The sequence below is a fragment of the Vigna unguiculata genome, chromosome 8, assembly GCF_037176805.1.
Source record: "Vigna unguiculata cultivar grain cowpea cultivar isolate G323 ecotype 2 chromosome 8, ASM3717680v1, whole genome shotgun sequence".
NCBI classification, from domain to species: Eukaryota; Viridiplantae; Streptophyta; class Magnoliopsida; order Fabales; family Fabaceae; genus Vigna; species Vigna unguiculata.
Window position 1 is genome coordinate 36593410 of NC_140799.1, and position 17578 is coordinate 36610987.

Below are 17578 nucleotides of genomic sequence, written 5' to 3' on the forward strand. Positions count from 1 at the left end.
AAAGTAAATCAATTTCAATGAGATGCTCCTATAAATTTATTATTGTTTATAATTTATATTTACATAAATATATGTAAATCTAGTAACCTAATTTCATTGAAAAAGAATATAAAAACAAATAAGTGAAGATAAGTTAGAGAAGATAATTGGACATATTTAGACATGGAGTAAAATTCTTTAGCATATTTATGATTAATGACAATCAAGAAAAAGTGCGTGAAAAAAGTTGGTATTTAATGAAAGAAGATTTTTAATCATGTAATATTCAAAAGTAAAAATGTTGTATAAGTATAACGTTTTTGAATGATGTTATTTAATTACACATTAAACAGAGGAACAAAACAATAAATTAAATTTAAAACATATCAATTTATAACACAACAATTTGAACTAGAAAAATGTCTTCCCCTTTTTTTTTATAAGAGTCAACTTTTGGTACTTAATAAATCTTTACCTACCAAGACCTACTCTAACCCAAGCATCGAAGTTAATATATATTAGAAGAACATGGTTAATGTAAAAAATATAAGACATGGATGCCATTGATGTATAAATTAATGTGACAAAAATCTCAATTGAGAATTAAAATTCATCTAGCTCACACTAAGAGAATAAACTTATTACAATTTCCTTTTAACATCATCCTTCACAATTTCCTTGTAATATCATCCTTCGCAACTTTAGAATAAGAACCATGTATATGAATAGTTAAAAAAACTAGTTAAGTTGTTTTGGAAACAAGCCTAAATAATGCATTATTTACAATATAAGTTGTTTTCTTTTAAATTATTTCTTACTTTTTAATTATATTAGTATTTAGGAAATGTTTAATCAATAATAGGTGTTGATTCATTTTTTTTATACATGTTCAGGTTATGTAAAAAATATTTGTTATGAGTTAAAGAAATGACTAATAAAAATAAAGTCAAACACAGACAATTCAAAAAGTGTTTAATACAGGAACGCATTTTATAATTATTTTATAAAAGATAAAGGCGTCTAAGCTTCCTCAATCTCTCTAATATAATAACATTCCAGTTATTTGTTGTAATAGTTGAATTTTTTTTTTCCTCAAATAAACATTCAATATACAAAACGATTTAACACTCAAATGTTATGTTTCAAAAGGTTAAATAGTATGTTTGGAATCATATCTGATTGTCAAAGCAACGAAGTTGTAGTAAAGAAAGAGCCGAGTTAAAAAATATTTTAGATGGTTAGCTGATTTTTTTCTCTGTTACCACTTTATGTTACTTTTTCGACAAATTTTCTCTTCAAACTTGGGTTCAACTTGATGGTGTTAGAGTATTTCAAATACTAAACTTTTATAAGATATTTTTGTGAATTCTTATTTTACTTGAAACAAATATGAATAATGTTATGTCCTTTCTAAAATCCTCTTATAAGTTTTGCTTCAAAATCTTACAAAATCTAAGCTTTTATAACTTGTTACTTGCATTTGAACTCTTCATTAAATAAATGACGAGACTTTAAGAATTTTTAGTTTTTCATAAATAATTTAACAAAATTATAAGTTACTCTTGCTAAATTTAAAATTTTCAATAAATGTTATAGGAAAATGTATAATCGAGGTAAAACATGATTTTTATCTTTCTAAATTATCTATTATAGTTAATGTCATTTACTAAATTTGTAAACTGCATTGAGATACAATATTAACAAGTGAACATGCTAAAACAAGAATTAGAAGGATGTGAGCTTCATAAGGAAAGAAAAGACAAATGGATTTGGAAGGAGGACCAATCGCAAGCATACAAATTAAGATTAGCATACACAAAACTACAAGATAATGTAGTAGGGGAAGATGAAGATATGTATAACAAGTACTAGAAAATAAAAGTTTTATCATCAAGGAATCCTCCAAAGAATCACCTATTAATAGATAAATAAGATAAAAAACAAGGAAAAGAAAAATATGATGTCAAAACCCCCAAAATAGGAGAAAAACTACAGTCACCAAAGAATACTTACTATGTGTAAATTTATACACAAAAAATACTCAATCCTTTGATCCCAAGTACACCCATATTTTCCAAAGCAAGAATTAACTACATCTCACAAGACTCTACAACAAGAGATGATAAGAAAAGGCAAACACTAACTCAGAGTGACTTTGACTTGGGGCAAGGAACATTATGGACTCAAAGTCCATTATATAATTACTAACACCCACCCCTTAGTTATCCTAGGCGATGTGAGACTTTTCAAGACATGTTATTTTCATCATCCCAACACAGTTCAAGATTTTGTTTGAAAAATATTGTTCAACAAGGTCGCAACAAAAGGCAATTACTTAATAGAGGGGTTAATGTGGAAAACAAAATATGTGTGTTGTGTGGTAATGTTGTAGAATTAATAAGTCATTTATTGTTCACTTGTATAGTTGCTACAAATATTTGGAACATGTGTGATAACTAGGCAGGTATATGCACAACTCACCATAGTAGTGCACAAGCTAACTTCTTTTTATTTACTATTCCTCATGTTACATAGGAATTTGTGTGTGGAAATGTATGTTGATTGCAATCATATGGAACATATGCACCCATAGGAATAATATTTTGTTTAAGTAAGGAAAGTTGAATCCGAAAGAGATATTTACCTTAGCACAAATCAGCACATGGGCTTGGATTGCCAATAAAAACTCAAAAGCTAATTTCTCTTATTCAGATTGATGTTTTTGTACATCTAGGCGCCTAAAGACTATATCTAGTTAGCTATGTGAAAGAAGGGAAAAAATGAGTGTTGTAACTTTGTTTGGGTTAAACCATAAAAAAAGAGAGCAATATGATATATCTATGTAAAAGCATGTGGGGTGTCATCTGGTTAGTTCTTAAGGTTGCACGAGACTTTTATGGGTGTTTTTTTTGTTCAAATTATGCTTTCTAACCTCAAACATTTTAGTCTAAATCTATCTTCTTCTTTTTTCAAATATAGTTTGATGAATAACAATCCAGAGAAAAGGAATGTTGTTCATGTTTTATTAGAATCTTGTGTAGATATATTAGACATAGGTTAATATGCAGCAAATAACAACAATAGAAAAAATAAACTTATAATTTGAGATTTAGATATGAAGTTATTTTTTCCTGAATGGTAACATGCTATTATAAGTTAATGATGAAATCTGTAAGGAATCCAAATCGTACATGCAGAAAGAAAAGAGATAGAAATGAGTTGTTCGAGATAAAGATTAAAACATCTATAATTCTTTTTGTAGAGATCTTTGTTTCGTGCGTGCTAGAAATTTTTTGGGTAATGAATGGATTATATATATATATATATATATATATATATATATATATATATATATATATATATATATATATATATATATATATATATATATATATTAATTGATGTGGAAGGTGTTCAAATGTAAAAATGGAGGCTTCAGAAATGTTTAGATTCAAAACACTTCACTATTTTTTTTTCCAAATAGAGCATCCCAAATTTTCCATTGAATTATAAATTTTCCATTAAATATAATTCCTTGCCTATAAAAAGAAACACTTTTCATTAATAAGTCTAAGTAAAAGCTATAATTTATGTCGTATACTTTTTTCTTTACAACATCCATTGATTATGCAATGTTATCTTTCATAGTTTGAAGTTTGAACCCATTTGGTTAGTTTATTTTAGGGTGTTGCTTTCTACACCCATAAAAATTTCTTCTGTGGTCGTCCGTCTCCGGTTTGCTGGCCGATAAGATCTCTGATATCCACGACGTCGAAACATCTACGAGAATTTATTTTTTCTTCGTAGTAGAGAGGGCTGATTGCTATCCGGAAAAAAAAAATTCTGAAACTGTTTTTTATTTCGGAAAATCAATTTCGGAAGTACTAAGGTGCAGGAAGAAAAAATGATGTGGTACAGGAAGTCGTTCCCTTTATTTTATTGTCAAATGATCACTCTTTTGAAAAAAATGTTTAATTTTGTTTTATGTTTAGATTTGATTTAGATTAGATAGCTAAAACTTTAGAGAACGAAAGGAATAAAAATGAATTACCATGATAAAACCAGATAAGGTGATTATGAAAATCAACACACACATACTTTAACATACGAAGAATTTAATCAATATTTTTCATTACATAATTTATGATCTAAGTTCAAGAAAGAAAAAAAATAAAAGTAAACTAGCCACATTGATACGTATGTCATTCAACATTAAACATACAAGAGAACATTTTGCAGAACAAGTAAATTACAATAGTTTGAAAAAATCAAAAACATATTTCACCCTTGAAATTTGTATTCCAATAACATTAAATACTATTAACAGAAAACCTTCAATAAAATCTGTCATTCCAACTAATTTCCATCGATTTGTTGGTACTTAAAACTTTTAATTTAATTGATGAAACCTATTTTTTTTACAATAAAACTACAATTAGCTGCTAAATTCATCTATTGATATTTTAATCATAATTAGATGACACTAAAAACTCAGCATGCATATCATGCATAAGCTCAGGCGATAGGATGCCCTATTGCACTCTACCAACTTGTTATTGAACTAAAAGTAACAAGAAGCAGAGTGATCCGAGATACATTGTCACTTTCAAAAGGATGATGGCATGACAAAATTTTGATTCCATACAAGAAATTGCCTAGGCTCCACATTAAACAGTTACTTAAAAAAATCAATTAAAAGAGGATTTACTTGTCCCAGTATATTTACAGAAACATGCAAAAAGCTCAAAGATACACAGATACTACAAATCATGATCGTTCATCATCCCCTTCCCGGGTATTGAGTCTTCCACATTAAGCCAAAACGATACAGAAACTCTGACCGTGCTGATACTGAAATTCGCACTAATTCCTCTGCAATTCTTTAACATTCCATTCTAGTAAATCCAAAACACACAAACCAATTCTGCTTCAGAAAATTCCACTCTCGTCTTGAACAAAGTTAGCTAATGCAGTTCATAATGGCAGTGTTTGATCTCCACTGCTGCAGAGCATTTTAGCTACGGAAAGAACCAAACCTTGATGAAGATTGCCAAAGCTATTTGCAACAAAAATGCTGCAATAATCGCAACTGAAAGCTCATTGCCTTCTATGTAAGACCTCAGGTTTAGAGCAACAAAGCTTGCTGAGGCAACACCCGTAAGGAGTATTATAACCCAACGAAGAAACTCAACAGGAATTAACAACAGGAACTGAAAGTATCCCAAGAAATATAGATTAGATAGAAGTTCGGAAGTCTCCACAAAGCTAAAGTATGATTAGTGAACTAGTGATGTAATTTCCTATCAAATTATAAAATTCAGTCACAACTTAAATACAAATACGTGTAAAGAAGTCACGCATCCAATCTGGACATTGTGATATATTATAAGAACGCAGCACAGAATAGGAAAAAAAAATTCATTCTACGCCACAATCCATTCACTACAACGTTATCATCACCTGAGATTTAATGGTATTTTTTGCATGGTTTTATTTTTGGTCAGCGTGCTATTTGCACGGTGAGGAGGGATTAGAGTCTGAGCCCAAAGTTCCTACGAAATTTAAAGGAAGAGCGCCTCACTTCGTTGAGGCACTGTCCATTTCAAATTTCCCCTTAAGGGCTACATCCCCCCACGCTGAACATGTGTGGTATAAATAATTGTGCAATATTATCTGTAAATAAAAACCTTCAGAATTAAATTTACCACGTTGGAGAAAGCAGAAACTTACCGAAGACATGATGAAAATGGTGAGAGAATACCCCCACATGCACCAAAATCTTATAAGGCTGGCATTTGAACCCATATACTGAAGGAAGAAGTAGTATGCCAATGGGACCACAATTGCATAACCATAGATTGAGCATGCAGCCACGTTCATATAGCTGACATCAAAGCTCCACGACGTACTGTTATCAGCATGCTTTTGCATAAGGTACGTAGCTAGATTTCCAAGTGCGGCAAGCACAAACACCAGTGTTGTTGAGATCCATATAAGCCCATATCTATGACAAATGAATCACAACCTTAGTATCCGATATCCATTAAATGCACTATTTATGACTTTTAGGGAAGGGTGCTGAAAATCTGGCCATGACTAGCAAATGTCCTATATAGAAAAAAAAAGGAGGGGTGTGAAGAAAAAATGGCCGGCATTTCCCCAAAAATGTTATGGTAACAGTTTAATTAAATTAAAATTTCCCCCAATTCAAATATTTCACTATGTAATCAAAATGAGTTTCTCTATTTTGATAATTGAGAGTATAAAGAGTAAAAAAAATAACGCACAAATCAGGGTTAGCATCTATCTTGCTGAAGAAGTCTCCCGCAACTGGATTCAGAGAACTTATCAATCTGATTACGACGATATCCGTGTCTACATCAAAATACTGTGAATACGATGAGATGCTAAAGACTCCCCTCCAGTTGTTTGCTGGCTGTTGTTCAAAAGCTTCTGTATAGATGAACAAACAAGAGAATAATGAAAGCCATTTTAATATCAGCAAGTGACCGTGAAAATGAAAATACAAACGAGCAGTATTCACAAATCTGATCATAGAATCAATATGGGTGTGAACCATTTGGTCAATGGTTAAACTAAAATCTATACATAACTTAAAATTCAGAAAAAAATTGACATAATGTCCGGAACTACGACACTTAATATATGCAATTATTAGTGTTGATTGTCTTTAATGATCATCATTGGGTGGCAATTTAATGAAACTCCGCAACTTCTAAACTTTGTTTAACCTCATTCTGTTATAAATTCTTTGTAAGTCTAATTAGGGAGTGTTTTTATTACCATTTGAACCCTGTTATGCAGGTATAAAGAGAAAAATAAATTTTATTATCTAAGTGACAGCAATGCATAATAGCTTTCTCATCAAGTAGCACAAGGCAAAAGGGGTCAAAATATAGCTAAACTAAATAGAATATTAGATCAAGAATGGAAATAAAATAAAATAAAATAATTATTTATTTTGAACTTAGAATTCTTGGACATATTTAAGCAGTTCACATTGGCTTCAAAGCCTGGAAAGAACAAAGGTAAAGAGAACAGAAATTAAACAACCATACTTGGGAGTATTGAAAACAACTTTTAAGCATGCATAACATTACAACAATAGCACATTAAAGAAATTGAAGAATATGCTAACTCTCCCCCAAACGATAGTTGATTGAAGATATGGGATTATAATTGGTGTTTATCACAATTTCAGAATAGTTGGGAATGGGTGAAATTGACTAAAGGACAACTAATTTAGAAGATATAACACAAATCAGTAGACAATATCATGACTCATGAGACTAGGCAACAGGGGGGGACTGCTTGAAAGTTCCAGTTAAATTGTTCAGTTGTAAGATGCCTACAGCTAAAAGAAAAAGAATCTCCTGATCCCCTCCATTAGTCAAGAATTGACAATACAGTATACCGATTAGTGTCTCACTGTCATGTACTAATGTCACCAGGAAACAGCCAGAGACTACCAATATATTGTTAAATCATTTAAACAGAGAGAAAAGGAAGAGAGAAAAATCAGATAAAGAAAAAACTCTCTGAACTCTTCAAGTCACAAAAATTAGAGAACATACCAGTACGGCCGCCAACAGTTTGATATCCAGTTCCTCGGTCTACTCCATTGTTTGGAGGGAATATTTGCATACTCGCATCAGTGGCTACATGCATCATATATATGTGTTCATAAGCAACTAGAAGCACTTAAACTTTAAAAGTAGGAAATACAATACAAGAAACCAAAGCTCGATGCTATAAATCCATACCCACATGTTTCGTGGTATTATTTTCTTCAGTAATGACAGCCTGAGCACCAAACAGATAAACCAAAAATATTTAAAAAGTTAGAACACACTTACCAGAACCTCACAAAAAATCACACAGGAATAACAGAATGATTATAAAGTAACTAAGATCACGTATGCTCCTCAACAAAACAACTTTTCCATCGCATCAACATGAACCATAAAGATCAAAATAAAAAGGTTTAACAAAATCAATTAATGTCAATATTTTAAAATCACAAACACATTTAACGGAGGTGTCGCGGTTCCCTTACTTAATTTAGAGTAGAGATGACCTTACACTACAGCTCTAGCTATTTTATAATCGTGGAATCAACCGATTACACTTGTAATTCCATAATTTCACTTCATCCCACTCCTTCCGCTAAATTTGCACACAATTAACTTAATTCCTAAAAAAATATGAAAACAGTTGAAGACAAACGAGCATGCAGAGAGTGAAGTGAATCGATATGACAAGCATAGAGCGCAAATTAGAAAGGAAAAACGAAAGATGCTCTCGCTTACAGGAACTGAACCGAGCAAGTGGCTAGTGGGAAGACCGGTGTAGGAAGACTCCTCCATGGAAATCGATACAATGCAGAGAAAAAGCGCGAGTGAAGACGACCTAATTAGTTCAGAGAAGTATTGAGGGGGTTCGGAGTCGGAATCGGAATAGAGCCCTAGATAGCAGAACGACGAAAGTTGTTTTTCCTGTCGTCGTTTGGAAGGAACGTGTTGCAGGGGGAGGACTCTAAACAAACTAGCGTGCTCTTTCATACACAGGATTGGACCCCACCCTCAACTTCAATTCGCCGGGTCAGCGAAGCACGTACCTAGCACCTTTTTTAAATTTAATAATTAATAATAATAATTGTTATTTTTACTTTCTCCGGCTTCTCTTTCCAACGAGGCTCGCGTAATTGGGCTTCAAGAATGGGCCCGATCTATGGGCTCCGCTACTTTTGGTTCAGCTTTTCAACGAAGCGCACGTGCCGGCATGTGGGTTTTTATATTAGATTAAGAAGACTTTATTTGAAAAAATAAATGACTATAAAAAATGTCTGAGCCCGGGTTCGAACCGGGGACCTCTAGTGTGTGAGACTAGCGTGATAACCAACTACACCACCCAGACAAGTTGGTGCTGAAGTATTATTTATTGTTAATATTATCAATAATTTGATTTTATAAAATAAAATGAAGATTTTGATCAACAAGGATTTCTGGACGTACATGAAACTCAAGTTGACTTCTCTGCTTACTTCTCATCCTGAACCTCACAATTTCCAAAGTAAGCCATTTTTTTTTGTCCTTAACTTTCACAAACATGAATGCTTCAGTCTGATATGACTACTACAATGTTTCCCTTAGTATTATCCTTGTTGTGCTACTCGCTTGTGGCGGTACAGGCACAACGCAATTACATTTATAATTTCTCTCCTTACGTCTCACCCACCACGGTGCTTCTTAATTACGAGAAAATGGTAGAGAATTTCAAAGTGTTCGTGTACAAACCAAACAGCGCCCAACTCAAATTCGCTTCCACGGTGGAGTCTCTCTTCTACTCTTCACTACACAACAGCACCTACCTCACGCAGGATCCCGAGGAAGCGCACCTCTTCTTTCTCCCTTTCTCCTCTGACCTCTCCACGCGCGCTCTGGCCCACGTCCTATCACGCATCCGCAACGACTTCCCCTACTGGAACCGCACCCTTGGTGCGGACCACTTCTACCTCTCGCGCGTGGGAATCCCCCTCGAACGGGACCGGAACCTCGTGGAGCTGAAGAAAAACGCCGTTCAAATCTCGTGCTTCCCGACACCAAATGACAAGTTTGTCCCTCACAAGGACATCACGCTGCCACCGGTACCTGACCCCCACGTGCTCCTGCAGCGAGTGCCAGCACGCTCATTGGTCAACGATAATGAGACTTGGCGGGGGGAGGAGTTTCTTTGCGCGATGAAGCACACCAACGACGCGTCGTGGATAGGGGAAGCACTGCGCGTAGGGTGCGTGCCGGTGGTCGTTACGGAGGAACCGTTAAATGACATGCCGTTTATGGATGTGCTGAGGTGGAGAGAGATGGCAGTGTTTGTGAGAAGCGTGGGGGGAGTGACGCGTGCGTTGGGTGACACGTGGAGGGAACGTCACGAGCGGATGCGAAAATTGGGTGTGGCCGCGAGCACGCACTTCCAGTGGAACCAGCCTCCTCTGCCGTTCGATGCGTTCAATACTATCATGTATCAGCTGTGGCTCAGACGCCACACCGTCCGATACGCTATGGTGCAATAGAAATAAATTGAATATGTGGTTTCGCCATTAAAATATTTGTTACTGAATTGCACAAATATTATACATTGTTACGTTAATTATGATTTTGTATCTTTTAATTTACAATTGAACTAATCACATTAAAACTCCTCCCTACTGTAAGTTAAAATTGTGACTTTCTTCAAGAATCCAAAATAAATTAATTCTTCATACAGTAAGAGTGTACAGTTTTTTTTGTAAGCAAAGAGAAAATTAACCAACGCTGTAGATGTATCAAGTGAATGTTCAATGGCGTTGGGTTGATGACACGCACATACTATTGAATTTTCAGAACCGAAGTGCACAACCAGCTCAACAATGAACTGTGTCAATGCCAGAGAAAACTCATCCAGCATTATAAACCCCATCTTGAAGGAATACTCAAATTTTCCCAATGAAAATCACTTCTTGACCAAGTTCAACACATCCCCAACAAGATGTAAAGAGCCAGTTACAAGGACCTGATGCATCACCCAAATAAATTTGCAGTCAGAATTCTGAACAGATGAAAAAAGATGTATAATTTTGTAGATATTATTGACTGAAATTTATTGAAAATCTCTAATTTTGATGGGATCCACCAAATTAATGATTTCCAAGAAATTTGGTTCAACATTGATTAAATTTCTCAACTGTGATACTATGACACCTGTAAACGAAGTGACTGATTCTGTTGCACTCTGTCCCTAAGCCATTTGATTGCCAATGGCAGTGACGGAAACACTGCGCTGTGTTCACAGTTACTTGCACTCGTTTCCATGTCATCTTTTAGTTCTTCAGAAACAATGTCGGTGTTTTTACCTGCTAAGCCAAGTAATCTCAAACAGATTCTTCAAGCCATAAAATATTCTAAGGTCTCAAACTTAATAGGAACAATTCATGAAGGAAAAAGAGGAAAGGGATGTGGAAAGCAATCTTGAATAATCACTACCTTTGCTGCTTTGCATGAGATTTTCCCACACTCTTTGAAGATTGAACTGCCATGACAGATCAACTTTGGGATCAGTGAGAGTGAAAACCTGGGGTCCAACTTTATTGAACACAGACAAACTTGGTACAAAAAGCGCCTTCTTGAAGTAGACACCTACAATTTCCATCCAGATGTTTCTTAATTTCCATGGACCAAATAACTTTCTTCAGAGAGAAAAAAATCATTGGGAAAATGTTCACATTACTTTTTCCTCATACTAAACATAAATACTTACAGAACTAATAGAGAAGAAAGCTGTTAAAATCCCAAATGTTAAGCTTTACTTAAATATTTTTTAACTATTTTCATTATTTGGTGAGTATGTTCTAGCATAATCAAGAAAACTATTTACCGTTATCAGCACACGTTTTCATTAAGTGAGGAAGAAGCAACTGCGGGTCCCTAACAGTCAAACAATTGAACAGCAATATCTGCAAGTAATTCAATTACTTCAAATCCAATTAAAAAAGAAAGTGGCATTTTCACTCGTGTATATCATGATTTTCTAATTAAAGTGAAAACCAAAAAATTAAGTTATAATGAATCTACTTTTTAAATCTATACTTTACCGGAGTGGATTTTCCCTGGGATACTCTTTCTCCATTGTGCGTCTTCACTACTTCATGTGAGAATTTAGAATTATCCAGTTGCTGATGAAACAAGGTTTGATCTGGGTTGTATTCTTTAATGGCCAGAGAAAACCACCTTGCACACACTTGCATGCTTTCAGGACTGTGAGCCCCATCTAGAAAGAAAACAAGTCTATTTGATCTTTCACCCTTCAGGTGTTGGTCAGGAACAATCTGTGCCCTTCCTTGCAAACTTGCACTAGTTAAACCTTTTATGAACTGCTCTGGCAAATTTTCCTTCATGCAGATACAGAATCACTTCAGCAATAAGGTATAAAAGAAAAAGATGAAAAAAAAAACTACTTTTTAAAACTTACAGTTTGTTCCAAATAGATATCTCCAACATGCCCAGTCCTTTTCAGCCATGTAAAGCACAGTGCAATGGCAAGTGCAGCATTTACATATTGGTGCTCACCTTCAAGACCAAGGCTTGAACCATTTAACAATTTCGCATCTAATGGAGTAACCACTTGAAGAGGTACCTGACATTGGCAAGATTTACTTAGCTGATTGAAAGCAAGGACCAAAGACTTAACATTTTCAATGAATGCAGCTACAAAAGCCACTTGGATTGAATGCTATGTCTACCCTGACTTTCAAAAGACCATTGAAAGATGAAAAAAAGTACACCACACTGAATCACATTGAGGGCATTGTTTTCTCTTTCCAAGACAACTCTCATAATTAAGTTTTAGCTATGTAACACCCTTTGACAAAATAAATAAGTTCCAAACAAAGTATGTTATGTTTTACTCAGTCATCACATGTATAGTAAATTTGAACTTTTAATCCTAAACACACTGTAAAACTGTACCACTTTACTTAATATTGACATGCTGATATTAGATTCATTTAATTATCTTAGAGTCTGAATTTTAAGCCTAACGTAACTTTATAAAATCAGCTTAAAGTATAGTTTATACTCACTTATATACTATAAGTTGATAATATATTTTTGTTGATGTGAGATCTCCAACAACTTTTATGTTGAGTCATCCAAACTTATTTTATAAAGCAAAACAACTTCATGAAAGAACATACATTTAATTGAGAAGCCTTCTCCTCAAGTATATGCATTGCTTCTTCAGGTTGAGGCACTGTGAAAGCTGGAATCCCATTCTGAAACCAAACAAACAAATAAAGAAATGAATTTATCAGAAAGAAAGTGCACATTGCAAATAAGCACCAAAAATAACTTTTATTCTTCAAAAGAAGATGACACTAGATTCTAAAAAACACCTTGAAGATACCCGCCTTCTCACCAGCAATTTCTCCCAGAGTATTCCCTAATAATAAAACGATCAAATTAAACTCACTGAACGAAGCAGTGGCATAGAAACATTATGTTCAACCATATTCTGAAACATTTGTATAATATAAAAATTTCTAAACTTATATTTTCATACACAATATCCATGCATTAAACTAGTGATTACCTAGAATTCAAAAATAGAAAACTAACCAAGAATCTCCATGTGGTCATACCCTAGAGATGTTATTCCACACACAATAGGGGCCTGAACCTGAAATATCGACAGATCTGCATGAGCTTGTTCCTAGATACAACTTCATAGAAAACATTAATACATATACAAGGTTTCAATGCTCATTACTCTTGTGGTCTAGTAATGCTAGAGAAACATGTTTCCAATGAAATTTTAAACATACCACATTTGTGGCATCATATTTGCCACCTAATCCAACCTCCAATATAGCAACATCAACCTACATACAAGTTCAGAAAGAAAGAAGCTCTTATTCACTTAAGATAAAATAAACAAAAAATAGAATGTACCCTGAACAATTTTTCTTGGAAATTTAAAACATGGGAACAAACCTGCTCTGCTGCAAATATCTTGAAGCCAAGTAAGGCAAGAAAACGGAAATAAGTGGGCATTGGAATGTTGTCATCAGTTTTTTCCTGCACACCACCAAAACATGAACCAATTACATTATTACTGTGAGCAAGCACATCAAATTAAATTGTAAAAGTGATGGGAACATGAACACTGTGATGATATAAGCTTAACTACCGTATTACTGCTATAGTACACCACAATTCTTATTGACATGGTATAAATATGCATTGGTTTACAGAACAGAAGGTGATGCTAATAGACTCACCATATTATTAAGTAAAACTGTGTTGCTTTTCTTCTTATTTTTCCCATTTTTAGTGTCCCATATGATTTTCAAATTGACACTAACCACCATGAGTTTAAAACATAAACCTCTTGTTCCTTTTTCTCAAGTTACATTACACTTAAGACCCCTTTCTGCCGTATGTTGTACCAGTTCACACAAACATATCAAGGGTGCCCAGCAGGACAAGTTAGTTGCTCTTCCTTTACTATTTTCTTCTGAAACAATGCAATAACTTCAAAGAGAGCAATGGAATAGCTTCAAAACTTCAGACTAAGTTAGCAGAAAATATTCGTTTGGTTGTTCTAAGAGTAATTGGTGGACTCTTTTAAAGAAATGTAGAGCTAAGTTGGAATAAATAACTAGTAATAGTGTATTCCAATAAAATATAGTCACAAGGCAATTTGGCTCAGGTTCAAAATAAATTGAAAAAAGGATGACCTGCTTTTCCATCCCATCAAAAAACACTGACAGTATAAATATGAATGAAATATTAATGCACATAACCATACCTTTAGTCTGTCATAACACCACCAGAAATATGCTAAAAATTTCTCTTCACAGATTTCCTTTCTGCACAGTTAAAGAACTGCAATTATGTTGCAAGTAAAGGCATAATACAATATATTCTCCTATCCTAGATCTGCATGTTCAATGGAAATAACAAAAGTACCAACACTAAAGAATAATTTCGTAGGAAAACAAATCAATTGAGAAAGCAATTCGAATTCATTCGCTAAATTAGTATTCACCCTATAAAAAACAGATGATAGACACATAATGACAAAGAATTCAAATTCCCAATCAAAATACCAAATTAACACAATGAAAAATGACACAAGTAGATGATAAAGGAAAACACAAAAAAATCAATATATGAATATGAATCACTCACCCATCCAAACGGAATCTTTCTCGGATATCAATGAGATGAGGAGATGTAAAGAGTCCAGTGCGAAAACCACAGTTACGTAATATAGATTCTGTGAAGGTGCATGTAGACCCCTATAAAACCCCAGTTCAATAAAAACAATTTCCATCATAAAAATAAAGACTTATCAGTTATCTCTAACTATAAGGAGCCAGAAAACACCAGTGACCAGCCACATAGCAATCACTAAACAAATTGAACTTCCTACTATGGCCTCATTTCCATGCAACCACCAAAGTGAAGTAAGAGTACCTTCCCTTTGGTCCCAGCCACATGGATAACCTTCATATTCGCAATTGGCTCCTCCAAATCCAGCATCTACAGAATTAGACAATGCACACCATTGTCAACATCTCATAAAAAATGACCCAATTCACAATTTTTTTACCTTCAGGTAATCAAACAACAGGTCAAACTGATCCCCCACATTGCTAGCATCAGCCCGAGTGCGTCGAGTGATCAAAGACGACAAGGCCTCCATTGCTTCTTCATAGGGACTCAAGGAAGAAGATTTTGGAGACCCTTTGCCAACTTCTGCAAACAAGAGAAGACCCCACAACAGAAAATGAATAATCACCAGCAAAATCAAAACTTTAGCATGGGTTTAAGCACCCCAGAAGAAAAAAAGGAATGGGGAATACCTTGGTCAGACATGGCGATTGAGGTGTTGAGTTGTGAATGAAACAGAAAGTGTTTGTCAGAATGGAAGGGAGATAGGAGGAGGGTGAAAAGTGGAAGGTGAGGTTGAGATTTGAAGGACCGAAAAAAGATTGAAGAATTTGTCGTTTGTGGTAAACGTCTTCAGATTAATTCCATTTATTTATTTTGGTTTGGCCAATTGGAAAGAGAAGTACATGCGCTACGCTACAGAAGAAGAATGGGTTCATCCTCAGCTACGTACACTTTTGCTAGTACCCTGTGGCAGAGTGTATCTCACAGTTCGGGTTGAAGTTGCATTGAGAATTTGAGATTAATATTTTTGGTTTTCTTACAACACAATTTTGTTCCTCCCAACACTAAAACTATTGGATTTATTTATAATTTTCTATTTTTTATTGGAGAATGTAAGATTTATATTTTTTAACTCTGGAATAAATAAAGATTAAGTCAACTTAATTCTGTGAATTTTTACTATTGAATTAGTTCTTAAAAACTATGAAATTAATTTAATACATTATATTTATATGATTATCTAGTTGTAAATTGTTTTACATGATAATATCACTGATTTTTATAATAATTCGTACTTATTTTTACTTCATTTATAGTATACAAAATAGAATAAAAGTTGTTCTCTTGGGTAAGAATCACTATATTTAATATTTGTTTTCAAGAAACTTAATTTTCAATATAGTATTATATTAATACTAGAATAAGAAACTATAAAATGTTATTATAGAGTTATGAACATGAAAGATATATATACAAGCACACACACATATATATATATATATATATATATATATATATATATATATATATATATATATATATATAACTACTTTTATATTTGTTAGACATTTGGATTAACTATTGTTCAAGAAATTTGAAAAAAATTAGTAATGTATCAATATATTATAAATTAATGCAAATAGAAGGATTGACTATAGTTATAGTTGTTTTATTTTTATGATTTTGGAACATATAGTTCTAAAGAGGCTTAATTATCATTTTGGTCCCCTAATTTGTTGGGTTGGTTCATTTTGGTCCCCTTATTATTTTTAGGTTCAATTTGGTCCTCTAATTCTTTAAAAGGTTCAATTTGGTCCCTACCGTTAAGTCAACTTTAACACCGTCTCCGTACATGCCACGTGTCATTTTGTGGAATTTTCAAATTTTTTTTTATTTTTCTTTTTAATTTTTTTTAAATTTTCTTTTTAAAAAAATTAAACTGCCACGTGTCACCTTATGGTTGTGACACGTGTAACCTTATGGTTGTGACACGTGGCAGGTCACGATTGTGCCACGTGTCAAACTAACATTGGTTGTTTTCAATTTAGTCCCTCTTTTTACAATTTTGATTCAATTTAGTCCCCTAATTTTTTAAAATGATTTAATTTTGTCCTCTCCAATTTGAGACCAAATTAATAATTAAGCTTAATTACAATTTATACATTCATGTTTAAATAATTTTTTACCATTTGTACATCAAATCACTCCCTAAATACTCATGTTATTTCATTTGTTATATTTTTCACTTGTATTTTTTTACACTTGAAAGTTTCTATACATGTAAAAAAAAATAATAATTTGAATAGTTAGATGGAGTAATTTAATCTATAAATATAATAAAAATTATTTTAATAAGTATATATAAGTTGTAATTAAGCTTAATTACTAATTTGGTATCAGATTAGAGAGGACAAAATTGAATCATCTTAAAAAATTGGGGGACTAAATTGAATCAAAATTGTAAATAGAGGGACTAAATTGAAAACAACAAATGTTAGCTTGACACGTGGCACAATCATGACCTGCCACGTAGCAGTACATTTTTTAAATAAAAAATCTCAAAGTAACACGTGTCACAACCATAAGATGACACGTGTCACAACCATAAGGTGACACGTGGCAGTTTAAATTTTTTTTTAAAAAAATTAAAAAATTAAAAATAAAAATAAAAATAAAAATAAAAAATTGAAAATTCCACAAAATGACACGTGGCATGTACGGAAACGGTGTTAAAGTTGACTTAACGGCAGGGACCAAATTGAACCTAAAAATAATAAGGGGACCAAAGTGAACCAACCCAATAAATTAGGGGACCAAAATGATAATTAAGCCTTCTAAAGATATAGAAAAGGCGTATAAAAAAA

The 17578-nt window shown here is 33.3% G+C and overlaps 3 protein-coding genes and 1 non-coding gene across 5 annotated transcripts; 1 reads left to right on the plus strand and 3 right to left on the minus strand.

The window, feature by feature from the left end:
- Window positions 1-4562: 4562 nt before the first annotated feature.
- LOC114195613 (uncharacterized) lies at window positions 4563-8594 on the minus strand. The gene is made up of 6 exons (XM_028086139.2): window positions 8310-8594; window positions 7764-7803; window positions 7575-7658; window positions 6267-6432; window positions 5710-5983; window positions 4563-5189 (listed from the first exon to the last, which is right to left on the minus strand). The coding sequence occupies exons 1-6, from the start codon at window positions 8559-8561 to the stop codon at window positions 4998-5000; spliced, it is 1008 nt and encodes a 335-aa protein (XP_027941940.1). The 5' UTR covers window positions 8562-8594; the 3' UTR covers window positions 4563-4997.
- A 248-nt stretch (window positions 8595-8842) lies between these two features.
- On the minus strand, window positions 8843-8916 carry TRNAV-CAC (transfer RNA valine (anticodon CAC)). Its single transcript has one exon. It is a non-coding gene; the product is annotated as a tRNA-Val (tRNA).
- Window positions 8917-9031: 115 nt separating this feature from the next.
- LOC114194672 (putative glycosyltransferase At3g07620) lies at window positions 9032-10152 on the plus strand. Its single transcript, XM_028085033.2, has one exon. It carries the CDS (start codon window positions 9113-9115, stop codon window positions 10070-10072), a length of 960 nt encoding a protein of 319 aa, XP_027940834.2. The 5' UTR covers window positions 9032-9112; the 3' UTR covers window positions 10073-10152.
- Window positions 10153-10227: 75 nt separating this feature from the next.
- DFB (DHFS-FPGS homolog B) lies at window positions 10228-15568 on the minus strand. Of its 2 annotated transcripts, none has more exons than XM_028085032.2 (16): window positions 15404-15568; window positions 15151-15296; window positions 15015-15080; window positions 14727-14836; window positions 14344-14404; window positions 13527-13610; window positions 13358-13414; window positions 13152-13212; window positions 12929-12975; window positions 12731-12808; window positions 12007-12171; window positions 11630-11926; window positions 11413-11491; window positions 11022-11174; window positions 10740-10891; window positions 10228-10551 (listed from the first exon to the last, which is right to left on the minus strand). In XM_028085032.2, exons 1-16 carry the CDS (start codon window positions 15414-15416, stop codon window positions 10492-10494), a joined length of 1629 nt encoding a protein of 542 aa, XP_027940833.2. In that variant the 5' UTR covers window positions 15417-15568; the 3' UTR covers window positions 10228-10491. The 2 variants fall into 2 exon arrangements, with proteins under 2 accessions (XP_027940833.2, XP_027940832.2); XM_028085031.2 differs by having other exon boundaries at window positions 10740-10894; window positions 15404-15552.
- Between the last annotated feature and the right edge of the window lie 2010 nt (window positions 15569-17578).